The sequence below is a fragment of the Chiloscyllium plagiosum genome, chromosome 9 (assembly GCF_004010195.1).
Source record: "Chiloscyllium plagiosum isolate BGI_BamShark_2017 chromosome 9, ASM401019v2, whole genome shotgun sequence".
NCBI classification, from domain to species: domain Eukaryota; kingdom Metazoa; phylum Chordata; class Chondrichthyes; order Orectolobiformes; family Hemiscylliidae; genus Chiloscyllium; species Chiloscyllium plagiosum.
The window spans coordinates 27,146,535-27,167,154 of record NC_057718.1 but is presented as its reverse complement, the minus strand read 5'-3'; the positions used below and the strand labels follow the sequence as shown (position 1 = coordinate 27,167,154).

Below are 20,620 nucleotides of genomic sequence, written 5' to 3'. Positions count from 1 at the left end.
GTACCCACCTCCTCAGTTGATCAAAACAAGGTTAATTTAAAAGAATCCCTTCCCTAGTGGATATCTTTCTTCAAGAGGAACTGGTTTATCCAGGCATTCTTAAATCGTAGAGTCATAGAGATGTGCAGCACCAAAACAGACCCTTCAGTCCAACTTGTCCATGCCGGCCAGATATCCTAAATTAATCTCGTCCCATTTGCCATCTCTTAGCCCATATCCTTCATATTCATAAACCCATCCAGATGCCTTTTAAATGTTTTAATTGTACCAGTCTCCACCACTTCCTCTGGCAGCTCATTCCATATCAGCACCACCCTTTGCGTGAAAAAGTTGCCCCTTAGGTCCCTTTGAAATCTTTCCCCTCTCACCCTAATTCTATGCCCTCCAGTTTAGGACCCCCCGCCAAAACAAGGGAAAAGACTTGTCTACTTAACCTAACCATGCCCCTCAAGATTTTGTAAACCTCTATAAGGTCACTCTTCAACATCCGACGCTCCAGGCTATTCAGCCTCTCCCTATAGCTCAAAGCCTGCAACCCTGCCAACATCCTTGTAAATCTTTTCTGAACCCTTTCAAGTTTCACAACATCCTTCCTATAGGAGGGAGACCAGAATTGCAGTCAAAAAGGATCAAGTTTCTTAGTTGCTAAATATGAGAAATAGTAGTGTCAGAAAAAGCAGATTAGAAATGAGAACTGACTCCAAAAAATATAAATGTTAAAGGATATACAATTGTGTTTTTTGTGAAGAGAAGACAGTGGAACATTGCATCAATTACATTGAATAACACCATTGCTATTGATGAAATTGATTTTGAAAGTTTTGACTTTGCAGGTTGACTGAGAACCATTTGTCCAGTTTTATTTGGATGGTGACTGGTTTGAAGTTCTTAAAGTGAAACATTGTATTTTAGTTTTGCCTTCAGTGCAGGAATATTTAAGGACAATACTCAAACTGTGAACTTCACAGCACACTACTCCATGCTAGCGCATCAGTCCATTAATATCAGGGTTTGCAGCTGGTGTTTGCACTTCTTGTATTAGTGAGTTTTGAGAAGATTTGAGTTCAGGTTGAGGTTCATCACCATACTAGGTAACATCAACAGTGAGCCTCTGGTGAAATACTGGTGTTTAGGTTTCCTTGGGTTTGTGGTGTAATTTCCTTTGGTAATGTCATTTCTTGTTCTTTTTCTCAGAGGATGGTAAATGGGGTCCAAGTCGATGTGTTTGTTGATAGAGTTCTGGTTGGAATTCCATACTTCTAGGAATTCTTGCGAGTGTCTCTGTTTGTCTTATCCTAGGGTGGATGTTTTGTCCCAGTCGAAGTGGTGTCCTTCCTCATCTGCATGTAAGGATACTAGTGATAGTAGGAGAAAAAGAACAGGAAATAACATCACCACGGGAAATGACATCACTAACCCAAGGAAACCTAAACACATAAATAGAAAGAGGGTCACAACACCAATGCTTCACCGAAGGCTCACTGATGATGTTACCTAGTATGGTGCCAAAACATCTGAAAACTAACCTACCAACTCAGCAAGCAAACTTACATCCAGAACTGTTTTGTATATTACCGAAAGGGCAAAGCACAGACTGATGTTGCCAGTCTGGAATATAACCCACAGGAGATGCTTTCCTGCTGAAATGAGGTGGGAAATTAGATTACCTTCCACTTCAACCTTTTGAAGTCTTTCACTTTTTCAAGCTTCCTTGGCACCTTATGAGGTACAATATTCAAGGGCTTTACACAAATTATCTTCAGACAGTCAGTGAATTCCATGCTTTGAAGTTACATTATCAGTCAGGCTCAGTTTGCAGTTTTAGTTTAAAAAAATATATGTACTGTTCAAAACTCCAAAATGTAATTTGGTACTTTGGTCCATCATTGTGTCAATGACTTGGATGAAAGAACAATTGTTGTATATTCAAGCTGTTGCTAATTTAGGAGAGACAGAAATTTCTGTAATTGGAAGAAGAAAGTCATTAATCGTCATAGAATGAGGGAGGCAGAACTCAATGTGGGAAAGTGTGGCACAAATGGTATTTCCCACTTACCAGCCTGAGGCTAAATTTTATACATATCTAGCAGTGTATGGGCATGGATACCTTTAGCATTCCAGGAGTTACAAAGGCACTGATTGAACATAAGAATTAGAAGCAGGAGTTGAGCCTGCTGTAATATAATCATGGCTGATCTCATCAGTCTCAACTCCACTTTCTAGTCTGCTGCCAATAATCTTTTAACCTGTCTCTAACTAAAAATCTATCTCCTCCTTAAATGTCTTCAGTATTCTGGCCTCCACTGCACTCGAGACGGTGAATTCCTCAGATTCATACCCCTTTGAGAGAATTAATTCCTCCTCATCTCTGTTTTAAACCTGCCGCCCTGATTGTTCTGCAATACTCAAACTAAAGTTCTAGTGTTGGGTAGTGGTGTATCATGGAATGGCATTTAAATTTAGGAACTGGATTGAAACCACACAGATTCATAGCCATCTATGTACCTCCCTCAATCCAGTTGTATCCATTTGACTTGTGTTTCAGCCAATATTCCGATGCAATTCATTCATTACTATGAGGTCAGCATGAACCTTTTTTCAAGTTTTTTTTTCAAATCACTGAAAATGACAGGAAAGATGGAAAAAGGTTAATGCTATTTAAGATCTAAAATAATTTAACTTCTAAAATGAATTTAATGTCATGAATTTGTCCCTGTCCAAATTCACGAAAACTAATCTGTAATATAAACTTAACTTTGGTTCATGATTCTGATCGCTATCTAGTGACTCTACTGCAATGTGAGTATGAATGGGATATCAGGTGAGAATTGGGCCAAACTGTTGCTTTTTGATTTGATTTGACTTAGTATTGTTCTATATACCTAGGTACAGTGAAAAGTTTTGTGTGCAGTACAGGCAGATCATACCATAGAAAGTGCATTAGGACAATAGGACAGAGTGAGGAATACAATGTTACGGCTGCAGAGAAGGTGCACAAAGAGTGAGATCAACATTAAATTTAAAATTTGAGATGTCCATTCAGAAGTCTAATAACAGCGGGGAAGAAGCTGATGTTGAATCTGTTGGTACATGTGTTAAAGCTTTTGAGCTTCTGCCTGATGGAAGAGTTTGGAAGTGATTATAATCGGGTTGCGAGGGGTTTTTGATTATGTTGGCTGTCTTCCTGAGGCAGTGAGAAGTAAAGTTGGAGTCAATGGATGGAAGGTTTTCTTGGATGATGGATTGGGCTGTGTTCACAACTCTCTGTAGTTTCTAATGGTCCAGGGCAGGGCAGGGCAGTTGCCGTACAAAGCATTCCAGATAGAATGCTTTCTACAATGCATCTATAAAAATTGGTAAAAATCTTTACGGACATTTCCCCATTATTAAAAGGTTATTATTGTCTTGACCCATGTGTCCAAAGGATGAAAGGGTTATTGGTATTGGTATGGAAGAAAACTTTGTCATGCTCCTTAGTCTTTCGATTCTGAGGTGTCACTTGTCCAAACTTGGAATAGGCTGCTTGCAAATGTGTTAAATATGTACTCGATAGAAATGCTTGTTTTCCATAATAAATGTCAACTGGATAAGATTTTCTCACACTGATAATTGAAACAGTTAAAAGCAAGGGCAACTCCCAAGCCTAAAACCTCATTCACTGTAAAGGGTGGGGACAGCAGCTGCACGGGAACATCATCTTCAAGTTATACATCACTTTAGAATTTATCACCATTTCTGCAGTGCTGGGTCAAACTCCTGGAAGTTCCTACCTCCCAAAACCAGGGGCAATGTCTGCACCACATGGATTCCACTGGTTCAAGAAGTGGCCCACTATCACCTTCTCAACAACAATTAGATGGTCAACAAAATCCACATTCTAGAACTGAACTTCCAAAACATTGTCAGATAATCTTTGGTCAATATTCCTAGAAATATATATTTGTGTACATTTTCAAAGTTGTTGTGGGTATGTTTGCCGAGCTGGGAATTTGGTTTGGAGACTTTTCGTTCCCTTTCTAGGCGATATCCTCAGTGCTGTGGAGCCTTTTAAGAGTCCTGAAGCCAACAGAAGAAATATTATCCAGTGACTACAATGCAACTATCTACTGGGGAAATGCGACTCTGCACATTTACTTCTGTCTGTGATGTTAGGCATTGATTTCTTATAAACGCACTTCCGTCAGCATCAAAAGAAATTTCCGAAGGTACGTCCTGCCAAAATTAAAAGAGGAAATTTTAATAGAACCCGTAATAAGGCATTACCCATATAGCACCTTCACCTTGGGAGATCGAATGCCATCACATATGACCCCAGTGCAGTGATTGAGAATACGTGCTGTTGGGGTTGTGATTTGGCAAAAGGCGGTCGGAATATTCCAAATAAAACCCTCTGCTGGGCGGTCACATAATCTCCCCACATCTATTCTTTGCAGTGCAGGTGTTGGCGTGGATGAAGCGTCGCCCAGCCCAGACTGTGTGACACATACACGCGAACACCCACACACACTCTGCAGGAGTTCGCTCCAAGGCGCGACTCTGCTGCTGCTTTTCGACCAGTTTCCGTCTCCAGCCGCTGAAGAGCGTGAAGCTGCCGCTAGGTTCTCATTATGTCAGGGATGGCAAGTCGGATCAAGAAGCTGCGAGGGCAGGCGGAGGGGATCGGTTCCCATGTGCAGCCCGTGAAATTCCTCAACCAGGATTTTGAAGCACTGCGGCAGCAATGCTTGGAAACTGGGACTCTGTTCTGTGACGAGACCTTCCCCGCCTGCCCTTCGGCTCTGGGCTACAATGAACTGGGACCGGGTTCATACAAGACCAGAGACGTCGAGTGGAAACGCCCCACGGTACTCAGCTTTCCTCTCGCAGCAGATATTTGATTGTATTCATTCGTTTATCACTTTAGTTAATTTCAACTCGATGCTTCTACTGAGTAATAACTAGCGGGTTCATCAAAACAGCTGGGAATCCTAGGGTCGGTGCCGGTGATGTGAAATTCCTCTTCAGAAGAAAAAAAGAAATATCGAGATGTGCCACCAAATGTGACAATCCTCGAAGCAGAAACACACTCGAGCTGTTAGAGACAAGACAAAACGAAGCATTCTCGGCTCCGAGAAATATCTAGAGTAGAGAACTAATAAGTGTACCTGTCTGTACTGGTTTCGATTTTATTTGTACAGCGGAATAAAGTGTGGAAGGTGTGGTAATAGCACTGCTGCCTCAGAGCGTCAGGGACTCCGGTTCGATTCCAGCCTCAGGTGACTGTGTGGAGTTTGCACATTCTCCGTGTCTGAGGGGTTTTACTCCCATACTCCAAAGATGTGCAGGTTAGCTGTATGGGCTCTGCTAAATTGTGCAGGGATGTGCAGGTTAGCTGTATTGGCCGTGCTAAATTGCCCCAAGTTGGGTGGATTTCCCATTGGAAACACAGAGTTACACGGATAGGGTGGGGGCAGCTGGTCTGGGTGGGGATACTCTTTGGAGGGTTGGTGTGAACTCCAAGGGTCTCAGGACCTGCCTCCACACTGTGGACAGTCTATGGTTCCATGATTTATGTCATGTCATGTCAGATAGTTACCTAGTGCTATAGCCTCACGGTTTTTTTTTACCGAGTGCAACTATCAGTGGAAGCTGGTTCCCATCGCAGATCAGCATCTGTATTCCAGCACCATCAATCACACTCATGGTTTAAAACATGTAATCGGGTCATCTGTTATTTTTGTAATGTTGACTGTTGATAGACATTGCTCTGGGATCTTCTACATTCACCTGAGCAGGCACATGGCTCCTCAGTTTAATGCCTCGCTGGAAAAATGACACCTCTGACTCTGTGGCACTCTGTCAGTACTGCATTAGACTGTGAGCCCTGGTGCGGAATCTGAACCCAGCTGGGAGTCCCAGTTTAGAATTCTTTCAAAGTTGTAATGCACTTTATTGGGCAGTTAGAAAGGCAAATGCAATGTTAGCATTCATTTCAAGAGGGCTAGAATACAAGAGCAGAGATATACTACTGAGGCTGTAGAAGGCTCTGGTCAGACCACATTTAGAATATTGTGAGCAGTTTTAGGCCCTGTATTAAAGGAAGGAGGTTCTGGCATTGGAGGGGTCCAGAGGAGGTTTCCAAGAATGAGTCAGCAGATAAAGGACTTATCATATGAGGAGCTGTTGAGGAGTCTGGGTTGGTACTTGATGGAGTTTAGAAGGATGAAGGGGAAACTAATTGAAACTGAAGACTGGGAGGTCTGGATGGAGTGGACATGAAGAAGGTGTAAGAGAGACTAGGACCCTAAGGCACAACCTCAGAGCAAAGGTGCAACCCTTTAAAACTGAGATGAAAAAGAATTTTTTCAACCAGAGAGTGGTTAATTTGTGGGACACATCACCGCAGAAAGCTGTGGAGGCCAAGTCACTGAGTGTTTTTAAGACAGAGATAGATAGGCTCTTCATTAGTAAGGAGATCAAAAGTTACAGGAAGAAAGCAGGAGAATGGGGTTGAGAAATATATGAGCCATGGTGGAGCTGACTCAATGGGCTGAATGGCCTAATTCTGCTCCTATGTCTATGACCTTATGGGTTCTCAGCAGGGACACTTGACAGAATATGATATGAGTCAGATTAGTTGGATGTTTCTAATACAACATAGTTGTCGGACACAAATCACAAATTTCATTGATTCTCATTTCCCTGAACATGAATCACAAAATGTTAGCATGTAGGCAGAGCAATTAGTTAGGAAGGCGAATGGAATGTTGGCTTTTATTGCAAAGGGAATGGAGAACAAAATGGGTTTGTTTTGTTACAATTCTGTAGGGCCTTTGTGAAACCACATCCAGGATATTTTGTGTAAGTTTGGTCGTCTTATTTAAGAGGGGGATATATTTGCATTGGCAGCAATCCAGTAATGATTCACTTGGTTGATTCCGAGGATGAAGGGAGTTGTCTTATCAGGAAAGGTTAAACCTATTGTCCAGGGATGTGCAAGATAGCTGTATTGGCTGTGCTAAATTGTGCAGGGATATGCAGGTTAGCTGTATTGGCTGTGCTAAATACCCCAAAGTGTCCAAGTAGAATGTCTAGGTTGGGTGGATTTCCCATGAGAAACATGGGGTTACACAGATAGGGTGAGGGGGATGGTGGCCTATACTGATTGGAGTTTGGAAGAATAAGAGGGTCTCACTGAAACATATAAGATCCTGAAGGGACTTGATTGGGAAACTACTGTGAAGATGTTTCCCTTTTTATGGGAATGTTGGCTGGAGTCACCATTTCAAAATAAACTATCTTTCATTTAAAGTGGAGATCAGGATGAATTATTTTGTTGCGGACTGTGAAGCAGAATTCTAGTAAAGTTGAGGTATTGAATTTATTCAGGATTGCATTAGAGAATTATTTGATTGACAAAGTTATGAGGACAGGCAGGAAGGTGGAGTTAGTCATGATCAGTTAGATATGATTTTCTTGAATGGGGGAGCAATTCTGATGCATGACTGGCTGACTACTGTTTAATTCCTAATAATATTTTTTGTTTTCCTCATCACAGCCATTTTGCCATTATTGCTTTGAAAATGCATAAATGTATTTAATCAATTGTGTTTAATTTATTTGTTTTATGTAGGGGGTGTATTTTTTTTAAATGTCAGATATTGCTGTCTATTTTCAACCATTTCCTCCTCCTCCTTGGGAGAGCGAAGGTGTGAACAAATCTTGTGCAATATCCTCCTCCGACAAAACACCTCATTCCCCAATCATAATAGTCAGCATGGAGACAGCTTGAACCTATCTGATTGTGGTCTCCTGCTGCATATTTTGTGTGACTTCTTGCAAGAAAGTAGGAAGTGTGTTAATGACCACCTTGTGAATTATATACAGACTGTACCAACAAAGGCAAGATGTGAGCTGTGGGGTAGTGAAGATTGCTGTGGTGGTAAGGGTAGTAAGTGCAATGTTTTATGTCCTGCATTGGTTGTAAAGAAGCAGGGAGCATCAAGAGCATTGAATGAGTCTGCAGATGGTGAACGAGTGGAAAATATGATTCATAAGTTTCTTATTGAGACAAACCTGGCAGGTTATTGAACTTTCTCCAGCCCTGCAGTCACAGTATCAGAATTAATTCCTTGTGAAATCCTGTCTCTCTGAGGAGGTATCCTACAACATTTTCTGCTTCTTTCCGAACAAAGTTTCCCTCTTTATCTCAATAGCCTAGAAAAAATTCTTAAACATGGTATTGAAGAACTGAAACGTCGATTCTCCTGTTCCTTTGATGCTGCCTGACCTGCTGCGCTTTTCCAGCAACACATTTTCAGCATTGAAGAACTCTGAGCCAGTTCTGTCTTCATAACTACTCACTGTTGTCTGCTATCAGTGTGAACCTTCTTTTTAAGGAGTGCCGTCAGTGAAACCTGATGTCACAAACTACCAATAGAACCATTGAATAACAAGGTTCGTGCTGGCTGTTCTCCTAAATCACAATGAATTGTCAGCATCAATGAGACCAATGCATATACACCTCATCACCCATTGCAATTGCCTTAGACCATATTCTAACACACAGCAACTTCAAATTTATTTAAATTTCATTAGTGTGCTTCCTACTCATGATTTCATCTTCATGGCAAAGGCAATTTACATCGTGGGAATGTTTAAAACTCTAATAGCAATGGTTTGAACTTTAAGCACATAAATTGATGTATACAGACTTTATACCCAAAATACAGCAATTATTGTGACTTCTATGGAATGGTCCCTGCTCCTTAATGCTCTTCCAACTTTTGCACTCCACCTGTTGTACAGGTATAAAGTTGTGAGGGAAGCAGTCACAAACTCCTATGCTCTGTCTTGTCCTTTACTTGCCCAAAGGTAAAAATTGAGATGACTTCTTGATTCCTTTTGGGAATGAGGATGGCTTTGTTAACAGACATGCTAAGCTGTACAATTTATTTGGGAAACGAACTTTTATGCATTATTTTGTTGTTGAATATAAACATAGGACAGTGAGAGTAGTGTATCTAATATAGTCTGTTATATTTTACAGGAGGTGATGGCCCAGTGGTATTATCATTAGACTATTAATCCAGAGACCTGGAAATGTTCTGGGGACCATGACTGAATCCTGCCATGGTAGATGGTGGAATTTAAATTCAGTAAAAATTTGGAATGAAGAGTCTAATGATGACATGAATCTATTGTCAGTTGTCAGGAAAATCCCATCTGTTTCACCAATGCCCTGTAGAGAAGGAAACTGCCATGCTTACCCTGTTGGGCCTATATGTGATTCCAGTCTTGCAGAAATGTGATTGATTCTTAACTGCTATTTGGGCAATTAGGGATGGGCAATAAATGCTGGCATAGCCAGCGACGCCCTCATCCCATGAATTAATTTTTAAAAAAGATCCAAGCTTCTACAGACATGTTGAATTGATTTGTACATTGTTTATTTTTATAAAATGTCAACTGATTCCAGAGTTTCTAAAACCATTTAATGGTCATAATCTAAACTGAACTCTGCAGAGGATAACCTTGCTGTGTGATATGAATTTAGGCTCTCTCGAAACCATTCCTGACTGCCAGTGATTGACCAACAATACATTTTGTTGATATTTGCACAAGTGTTATCGATTTCTTTGGCAGAGGGTATTGATAGCTAATGTAGAAAATAGATTATTTTTCCATTGTGAATGCAGAGAACTCTTGTGAATTATGAACCCTTGTCCTTTTAGTGCATCTGACAGATAACTATAAATATAAAACTGTTCATGTCTCTTGGTAATAAGCAAAAATTTTTTATTGTAGCTAGACAAGATTAAAAATAGAAATAAAAGTGAAGTTCTTTCTCCATTTCTTTATTTCTGTTTAATTATTCAGGATCTGTGTGCAGACCCCAAGTTTATTATTGGAGAGGCATCCCGCACAGATATCTGCCAGGGGGCACTGGGTAAGTGTCAAGAAAATTTTTCTTTGGGGCATAACATGATGAATGTTCTGAGGAGGACAGAAGATAGTTATTTGGCTCTGTTGGTTTGTGTTAGAGTTTATATTTGCTGAAGTCCTGTGTGCTGTTTGTGTTAACTAACCCCTGTGATAACAAGTTCCACATCTTACCATTCTCTGGGTAAAGACATTTTTCAAAAATTGGGATTGCAATATCTCCTGATACCTAACGCTTGCAGGGTGACCAAATCTGGGCGTGTGCATAAGTGGAGGGGGCCTGAGGTGGAATTGTGTTCTTTAGCCTGATGTTATCTTTTCCAAGATGGAGGTAAAGTGGACCTAATAATGCCATCATATTTTAAGTAGAAAGACATGTAATTGCCTCTGATTTGAGCTTTAAAATTGGAAACTTCTTGCCAGCGTAGAGTCATAGACTCAGAACCTCCAATTGCCATCAGAACAGATTCAACCAAAGCTAAATGGATCAAATAAGGCCTTTTTAACTTTCTGTCTTTGTTTTGGCAAGACTTCTGAGTTCCTAAAAGTAGCAGCAAACAATGTGGAGATAATGCTTACCGTTTCTGGGTTAATCATATTTCTGTAATATTGCAGCTTTATATTACTTTTTCTGTTTGTAAATCTCCATTTTTAATTGGTTATTTGTAAATGTACCTTGTAATTTTTAAAATTTACTTTAAAGTTTTAATGTCATTGTAATTTATTAACAATTAAAATTAATATTTCATATTTAACATTCAATGGGATTGATTTACAGTGAATGAGTGTGGGTGAGTAAATGGTTTGTAGGTGGGAGTAACAGATGGGTAAGGTTGATCAGATGGTTGGCAGATGCAGGTAAGTAAATGTGTGCAGAGTGTAGGCCACAGAGAGTTAAGTCTGGGGGAGAGTGTCAAATCTAGGAGGATGATGTGGTGGAGGGGTCAGTCATCCAGTCAGAAGGTGGGTGAGGGATATTTGGTGTGTTTAGGGTGGAGAGGGGATTAGTGGTAAGTCTTCAGGTGATGGTGGGTTGGGGCCGGGGTGGGTCAGGGCCAGGATGGAACAGTGCAAGGGTGATGGGGTTTGGGGAATTGTCAGTTTAATGGTTACCTGGAGTTACAGTACGTTTTAGTTCCTCTAACTTTTCCAGGGTAAATATTTAGCTAAGTCGGTTGGAACTGTGCAAATTCTTTGACACTAATTCAGATTTGGGGACTTTTTTGGATATATAGCTACCTCCATTGAACCACTGTGAAATAAAGAAATGTAAGGCTGTATTTCCTCTTTTGTTAGCAGTACAAACATGATGGTTCACCTGTTGAAGAAGTATTTTCACGTCATGTTTGGTCTCCTGCCAAAAAAAAACCTGTTTAAACACAAACAAAATGAAAACATTTCCATAAACTGGATTATCTATGCAATTGGAAAAATAGGGATTTGCTGCACTTTTTGTTTCATGGAAGAAATATTTCATAATGTGGCATTTATGGATAGTACGTTATTGAGTTCTTAAGATAACCTGTTTTTACAACCTTCACCGTATTTCCACCTGAGGCATAAATATTAAGAACAAACAACATTTTACATTTTATTTTTAATATTATTTGTTATATAGAACTCACCTTTTTTTCATCCAAGGATTGCAAGTTATACTCTCAACTACTGCACATAAAATATAACTTCATTTTAAACATGCGATATTGAGAGAATTAGATGAAAGACTGAGGTGAATATTGTAGAATTATGCCAAGGAGAAAGTAGTCAACAAGAACAGAAATGTTGGCAAGTTATAAGATCAGCCGTGATCTGAGGAACAGTTAGACAGAATGATATTTTTGATGTGAGCTACTTTTGAAGGCTCTGAGTAGAAGTTAACAAAGGCATTTAACTCTGGGGCTTCTGGTTAAAAACTAACATTCCCTTTAGATTTTCATTGAGATTAACAGAAGATATCAGAACAATCCTGTGGAAATTCTAGTTGTTTGTGCTTCAAAGAAGCAACTTTACACAAAATGTAATTATGTTTATCCTCTCCACAGGTACTGACTGACCAGTGTATGAATTTAGCATTTGGCGTTTTTATCCCAGAACTTTTCAGCAGATTTAGTGTAGTATTTTGCTTTTTAGGGGAAGGTGATATAAGTGATAACAGTTGAGCAACACCATAATGAAATTTGGAAAAACTTGTGAATTTTGGGAAAGGAACACAGGACTGGGCTGGAGGGTGGGGGATGGGTGTTGTGGGTTTGGGGTGTGAAGGTAGGGAAATAATTTGTTTTGTTTTGAAATACTGATAGATAAAGCCTTACAGTTGGAAATGACCACAGGTCATCCATGAATCATTCGCAATTTCCAAAGATTAAACATCGAAAAAACTGAAACTACACACTCCACAACTCCATTCCAGTTCCCCATGCAGCAACCTGTCCCAGGCTGAACCAGATTGTCTGTGCTTCTAGACATGCTATTCAGCCTAAAAGATGAGCTCAATGCTATAACCTTTCTGCCCCATTTGGAAAGTAGTCTACCTTTTTAAATTATCCATTCAAGTGATAGGACATCACTTATTGCCCATCCCTACTTCTCCTTTAGAAGGTGGTGATGAACTGCCTTCTTGAACTATTGCTGTCCATTTGGTGTAGGTACACCCACAGCGCTGTCTAGAATTTTGATCTAGCAACAGTGAAGAAACAGTGATATATTTCCAAGTTAAATGGGAGAGTTCGGAGGGTGGAAGGTGCCATTTGAGTTTCAGGGTCATTGTCCCATTTAACAAGATCTGTGTGAGGCCTAACTAACCTCCAGTCACTCATTCCCCTTCAATAGTCCTGTGACTCCAAGTTTTATCACCAAGCCCTTGAGGATTTCACCATAGCCTGGTGTGCCCCCACATCTGCTCACCCAGCTCCATAAAGTACAAAACTGAGCTGTCTATCAAACAGTTTGAATATCTTTTCAAGCTTACAAGCGGAGGGCTGAGTCTGAACTGTCATTCAATAAAAAAGATTGAATCACAGGGGACCGCTGACATAGTCATATGTGAACATTGCTATTGTTTAATGCAGAAGAAGATTAATTTATCCTCAGGCATCTGAATGCATTTCTATTTTCACAGTGCTGGCCAATTTAATAGTCAATCACTTTTTAAGACAAAAGCCCTATCATCAAAACCTGTATTAAAATCTATTGAACTCTTCGACCATTTTGTTATGACATGAAAAGTTGTCAAGACCTTTTGAATTTACCTGTAAAACGATTCCTGACCTCGGGCTAGGGCTCCCCCATAATACAACACTCCTGTAAAATGCCATGATATTCTGACCTGACTCCTTCAAAATTTCAGAGTTGGGGGAGGAGCAAGTGAAATAACTGCCAGGGAGGCCAGGTCCCATCACCAAGTCACCCTTTATTTACTAGTGCACAGTATACTGACGGTGGCTGGCTAGCCTGCTTGGAGTCAGTCCTCAATTTAAGAGATTCTAATTGCCTGTTTTTTTTTATTTTCATACTGTTTACTAAAGTCAACAGTGAACAAAAAACAACAATTCACAATAAACAGCAACTTACAGGGGAAAGGGGCAATAAAGCCAAACCCCAAACTATAACCGTACAACCAATTCACAAGCAATTCCCACTTCATCTTACCAAAGATGAAACAGTAGACACAAACACATACAATACAGTCCAGTTAACCGAATAATAAAACCGTGCACATTACACAGATACTCCTGGTAAACCAGCAAACAGTCTGCCCCTCCCACTTTCTGGCCACTCAAAGGTAGCCCGCCTCAGCACTCCTTCCTGCTCCCTATCCACCCCTTCTGGTTCCTGGCTTGACTGACAAGCCAGCCTGTCCAGATACCACCCAGGACAATGGATCTCGGGACAGCCCACATGCCTTCCGGGCCTGGACCACCCCTACACATATTCCAGCCCTTGGTTCGCTCCCTTCTCGGGGTGATAGTGTTCAGGACGGCATACCCACCCTCCGCCTCTTGGGGTGGCAGCTTTCAGGATGACCCACGAATCTACCAGCTCAAAGTAAGGCCTGCCAGACCCATGGATACACAAGACACAGTGCAGCTGATAAAACCAACGACCAAAAAGCTGAGTCCATTACCAAAACTAAGTCCATGCCCAACGGCAGAGTCCATGCCTGAAGACAGAGTCCACTCCAGAAGGCAGCAAATATACACCTCACAGCACACACACAGCAGCCTGGTCCATCCACAGAGGCCCACTCATAGTGGTACTGTCCATTTGTAAAGGAGCACTCACAAGGGGCTAAGTCCAAACACAAAATGGTGAAAACACATGCAAAAATAAAGTGCACTAAAAACTGTTGTGCAAGGCCACAAAATCAGCATAGTCCTTGCTCAAAAACAAAAAGAGTAACACACAGGCTGCAACCAGCCAGTGAAACAACAAAACAGCAGTTCCCTAGTGAGAACTGAAATACAACAATAACACACTGACTGTGTGGTCAGCCAGCTCAGAAACCAGTCCAGAAAAAGGAATAACTGTAACAAACTGGCTGTGTGATCAACCTTCCCACGACAATGGCTGGTCGGACCATATCCTGAAGAACCATATCCTGAGTGGGCGGCACAGTGGCACAGTGGTTAGCACTGCTGCCTCACAACGCCAGAGACCCGGGTTCAATTCCCGCCTCAGGCGACTGACTGTGTGGAGTTTGCACATTCTCCCTGTGTCTGCGTGGGTTTTCTCCGGGTGCTCCGGGTGCTCTGGTTCCTCCCACAGTCCAAAGATGTCCAGGTTAGGTGAATTGGCCATGCTAAATTGTCCGTAGTGTTAGGTAAGGGGTATGGGTGGGCTGCGCTTCGGCGGGTCGGTGTGGACTTGTTGGGCCGAAGGGCCTGTTTCCACACTGTAAAGTAATCTAATCAAATCTAACAGTTTGGCCATTTGGCCGAAGCTTGGCTTTGATGTGGGATTCTGCTGTGGGTTGGCCTAAGGTCCCTCTACTCAGGACATTCCGTGTGTGAGGCTCTGTGACTGCTTATACTCCAGTGGTGTTTTCCTAGCTCAGTTGAACAAGTGAGGGTGTTCACTTCCACTGGGATGCCCTGTAGGCCCCATGCTCCATTTGCCACAGTTTCTAATGATAAAGCCCGTTGTCGTACCTGTTTGAGGTCCAGTTGGGTTTCAGCTAGTTACTGCTTCTGCATAGTTACATCATTAATCCTACATACCAAATGGTCTCTCAGTGTCTTATTTGGTTAACCCAAATTCACATGCCTCTGCCAGTCATCCTAATTTCATCAAAAATCCCAATATGGCTTCCCCCGGTTCTCTAACAGCCAAATAAGACCGATAGCATCTCAGGATTAGAGGATGTTTGGGGTCGTAATATTCCTTAACCAACTCTGTCAATTCTTGGAAGGTTTTAGTGTATGCTGCCTCTGGGAAAGTTAAGCCCCTTATAACTGAAAATGCCGCAGGTCCACACACAGTCAGAAGTACTACTTGTTGCTTTTCATCTGCCCCAATATCAAATGCCTAGAAAAAAATTGCATTCTTTCCACATACTGGGCCCAGTCTTTGACAACAGGATCAAATGAGGTGAAAGTGAGGACTGCGGATGCTGGAGAATCGGAGTCAAGATTACAGTGTTGCTGGAAAAGCTCAGCAGGTCAGGCAGCATCCGGATCAAATGAGTCAAGCTTCCCAAATAGAGGTATGATGCCGGAAATGCTTACCCCAACTCCAAGGTGACAGTTGCTAGCGAATGTTCTTCAGGCACAATGTTTCTCCCATCACCACTGAAATAACTGCACAGAGAGGCTGGGTCCCATAATTAAGTCATCCTTTATTTACTAGTGCACAGTACATTGACTATGGTTGGTCAGCCAGCTTGGAGTCAGTCCTTGACTGAGGAGGTACTAATCTCCTGGTTATTTATTTTATTCCATCAGGAAAAACACCCATGTGCCTAGGGAACTAGTGACAAGCAAAGCCCTGACAGGAGAAATGCTCACAGGAAACAAAAAGTGAAGGGGAGGGTAAGGACTAAACCAAAATGGTATTCGAGGGGGAAATAAAGCACTCCAATCCCCGTGGTGCCCACCTCTCCCTGAAGACCCCAAGAGTTTCGATGGACACCACGGCACGGTGGCACAGTGGTTAGCACTGCTGCCTCACAGCGCCAGAGACCCGGGTTCAATTCCTGCCTCAGGCGACTGACTGTGTGGAGTTTGCACGTTCTCCCCGTGTCTGCGTGGGTTTCCTCCGGGTGCTCCGGTTTCCTCCCACACTCCAAAAGATGTGCAGGTCAGGTGAATTGGCTGTGCTAAATTGCACGTCGTGTTAGGTAAGGGGTAAATGTAGGGGTATGGGTGGGTTACGCTTCGGCGGGTCGGTGTGGACTTGTTGGGCCGAAGGGCCTGTTTCCACACTGTAAGTAATCTAATCTAAGTAATCTAATCTAATCTAATCAAATGCTCCCATTTCAAGGACACCCAGGCTTGAAGGTAGCCGCGGAAGAGTCGACAGAAATGACTCCCTCCATGGCCCGCTGACTGGACCTGTTTATAGCTAGTCTGGCCACGCCCAGGAGCAGACCCATGAGGTGATCCTTTGATCTGCCCTACCCCCCTCTGTACCGAGTGCCCAAAGATCAGAAGCGTGGGGCAGAAGTGCAACCAAAAACATTAAAGAAGATCCTTAAGAAAACTAAAAAAGGGAGTGCAGATGCCCACACCCCGTATATACATGGTCCACAGAATCCACAGCACCGCAGAGCAAGCAACTGGGCTGGGAATCCGTGAACCACCGCAATCTGCGGTTGCAGGGGACTGCTGCGTGCAACACCCTCCACCCCAGAATCCCAAGAGAAAGGGGGAAGACTCCCATGTAGAGAGCTCTCCACTGGGAGTTCCCACCACTCATTGGTAAATGGGCGTGTCCATGCGTATCCGGGTGGTGGATGAAAGACAAGAGGTGGATGGTGTGTAGCAATAGTCCGTATGGGGCAACCTCCTGATTATATTATTGGTCAGCCAAGGCTTTCCTGATTGGCCCAGGTTAACAACCCCAATCAAAAATGAAACCAACCTGGTCTAATCACTACAGGGGGTATTGTCGAAAATGCCCAACTGTTCAAAGGAGCAGGCAAGGTTGGTAGTGCTGTGTGTGGTGTGGCATCTCCACATCTAAGCAGTGCCGCTGAGAAGTGATGGAAATGGGAGCAGGTATTGCCTTTGTCAGGTGAGCCATGCAAATTTGGTCTCATGAATCTCAAAGAATTCCATGGAGTTACATAGAAGATGAATCTCCATTGGAAACGTAACCCAGCTAAAACAAAATGGTCGTGCGAAGAGGGTACATAAGCTGGAATGTGAATCCTATGTGGTACCAGCTGTTGATATTTATATCTGAATAAAACAGAATTGAATTATTGTTATCCAACTGCATAAACATGATGGAACAGGGTTTTTGGAGCTCAAGAACTCAACTTGGATGAACATATTTTACATATCTCCACTGTCCATTTCTAAAGATCACTTCGACTTATTTTAATATTTTGCCTTTTGTAGAACCAAGCTTGCTTTTTGACTGTTATTAGAGACTCTACCACAGTTGGTAACAGTGGCATGCATTGCATGTTCTAATAGCCTGTGAGCAGGAACAAAATGTCTTATTGCTACTCTGTTCATTTGTCTCATACTAATTCTGTCTATTCTGTACCACTCCCAACACCACACACTCCCCATTATTGACTCACTAAGCAGTAGAAACATTTCTTCCTAAGTCATGAAGCTTGAAGCTGACAATATTTACAGCAAACGTTTGATCTGTTTGGGAAATGGGCTGAGCTGGAAGATAATAGGCAGGTCTGTCCTTGGCAAGACCTGACTAGTCTGGAGAAGTTATGGTGGAGGGACCTCAACTATTCATAGTATTCACTAATGAGAGTTGATCGGAAGGAAATCTAAACTGCACATTGATGCAATGCAAGCAGTTTAACTGGAAAAATAAAATTAGAGATACTTATAGATTAAATTAATGGGCGAAACTGTGCTGGATGGATTTCAATATAATTAATGTGAAGTCATCCACGTTGAATTTAAAAAGAATGGAACAGACTAAAATATAAATTGGGACATAATGGTTTGTCACTGGAATGGTAATCTGCAGATCAAAACTCTTGCTAAAACTCTTGACCATTGTTTTAAATCCAACCATGACAGATGGTGAAATTTTACTTCAACTGATAATTCTGAAACTAAAAGCCAGTCCATTACCATCTGCTTCACTAATGCCCTTTAAGGAAGGGAAATCTGCTGATCTTACTTGGTATGTCTTACATACGACTCCAGCCCCAAAATGATGTGGTTGGCTCTTAACTGTCCTCTGAAGTGGCCTAGTTACCCACTCATTTGTATCAAACTGCTTCAAGAACTGATAGAAGAAATGAAACCAATAGAAACAATAATGGCACACACACTGCACCAGGGAGCCTGCAGAGCCCTTCTTACTAACACCCATGTGCTTATGTCAAAATTAAAAATCACACAACACCAGGTTAGACTCCAACAGGTTTATTTGGAAGTACATGCTTTCAGAGCACTGCTCCTTAATCAGGTAACCAGTGGGGCAGGATCCCAGGACACTGAATTTATGGTAAAAGATCAAAGTGTCATGCAACTGATGCGATGCATTGAACAAACCTAGATTGCCATTAAGTCTTTAATCACTTAGAAATGGTTGCAGATTTCGATTCATTAGTATGTAAATCCTAGAACTACTTTCAAGTTTCCCGAGATAATATAAGGCTCTTAAAAAAAAAGTGACGTTTTGGCTCAGACAATGCATTAAGGGTATGAGGTTAGAGTCTGTCTGTATTCCAACCTTGAGTCAGACTGGTTCTCTTTCCAAAATAGGCATTTATAAAATGTCACATGGACTGACTGCCTACAGATTGTGTGCTTTTTGAACAAAATAGTTTGTAAGAGTGTAAGTGTGTGTGTGTGCTTAGTGTAGAGAGGTCACCTGCAGTGTGAAATGAACTCAAGATCCCGGTTGAGGCCATCCTCATGGTTACTGAACTTAGCTATCAGCCTCTGCCCAGAGACACTGCGTTGTTGTGTATCCTGAAGTCTGCCTTGGAGGACAGTCACCTGAAGATCCAAGGCCAAATGTCCTTAACTACCAAAGGGCATCCTTGCTTGCAGCATATGAGACAACGTTGGCTGAGTCACGTGGTGAGTGGTGTCCCCCACAAGACCAAGCAAATGTATGACAATGGATGAATGGACACCCCACAACAATTGCCAGACAGGAGTGTTCCCTCCCAATTGGGGAACACTTCAGCAGTCGGACGTTCAGCCTCAGATTTTCGGGTGACTGTCCTCCAAGGCGGACTTCAGGATATGCAACAACACAGAGTTGCTGAGCAGAGGCTGATAGCCAAGTTCGATACCCATGGTGATGGCCTCAACCAGCATCTTGGGTTCATGTCATACTACAGGTGACCCCGCTACTCTATACACACTCTTACACACAATCAAACTCTTACACACTCACCCTCTCTCATACACATGCTCCCTCTCAGACACACAGACAACACACGGCCCCCACACTCACACATGCACATCCTCTCACAGACATATACTCCATCACATTCGCACACACATGCACACACTCCCCACACTCCTATACACATACACACACACGCGCGCGCCTATGGGGTGAATTTGTATTTGCAGACACATTTTGTTTTGATCAAAAAGCACACTATCTGTAGTCCATGTGATATTTTCTAAATTCCTCCTTTGGAAACAGAACCATCTGACTCAAGGTTGGAATACAGACAGACTCTAACCTCACACCCTTAAATTTGTGTTGCAGACGCTTCGTCCCCTGTCTAGGTGACATCCTCAGTGCTTGGGAGCCTCCTGTGAAGCGCTTCTATGATCTTTCCTCCGGCATTTATAGTGGTTTGAATCTGCCGCTTCCGGTTGTCAGTTCCAGCTGTCCGTTGCAGTGGTCGGTATATTGGGTCCAGATCGATGTGCTTATTGATTGAATCTGTGGATGAATGCCATGCCTCTAGGAATTCCCTGGCTGTTCTCTGTTTGGCTTGCCCTATAATAGAGTTGTCCCAGTCGAATTCATGTTGCTTGTCATCTGCATGTGTGGCTACTAAGGATAGCTGGTCGTGTCATTTCGTGGCTAGTTGGTGTTCATGGATGCGGATCGTTAGCTGTCTTCCTATTTGTCCTATGTAGTGTTTTGTGCAATTCTTGCATGGGATTTTGTACACTACATTGGTTTTGTTCATGCTGGGTATCTACAAAGAATGAAACCTGAAAGCAACAACACCCCCAGATTCTATGGACTACCTAAAGTGCACAAACCAGACATCCCACTCAGACCCATAGTATCACCACCAGGGACACCATCACACAAACTGGCTAAAGAACTACAGCAGAAACTGAAACACCTGATCAGCAGATCGCTTCTGGTTGTCAGTTTCAGCTGTCCGCTGCAGTGGTCGGTATATTGGGTCCAGGTCGATGTGTTTATTGATTGAATCTGTGGATGAGTGCCATGTCTCTAGGAATTGCCTGGCTGTTCTGTTTGGCTTGTCCTATAATAGTAGTGTTGTCCCAGTGGAATTCATGTTGCTTGTCATCTGTGTGTGGCTACTAAGGATAGCTGGTTGTGTTGTTTC

General features: G+C 42.3%; 1 protein-coding gene across 1 annotated transcript in view; it reads left to right on the top strand.

The window, feature by feature from the left end:
- The first annotated feature begins 4,508 nt into the window (after nt 1-4,508).
- The window catches only part of LOC122552714 (calpain-2 catalytic subunit-like), a 49,367-nt gene continuing 33,255 nt past the window's right edge, over nt 4,509-20,620 (top strand). Inside the window, exons 1-2 of the mRNA XM_043695613.1 lie at nt 4,509-4,844; nt 9,859-9,928. Coding sequence (XP_043551548.1) covers nt 4,608-4,844; nt 9,859-9,928 — 307 coding nt within the window. The 5' untranslated portion in view covers nt 4,509-4,607. The remainder of the gene's footprint in view (nt 4,845-9,858; nt 9,929-20,620) is intronic.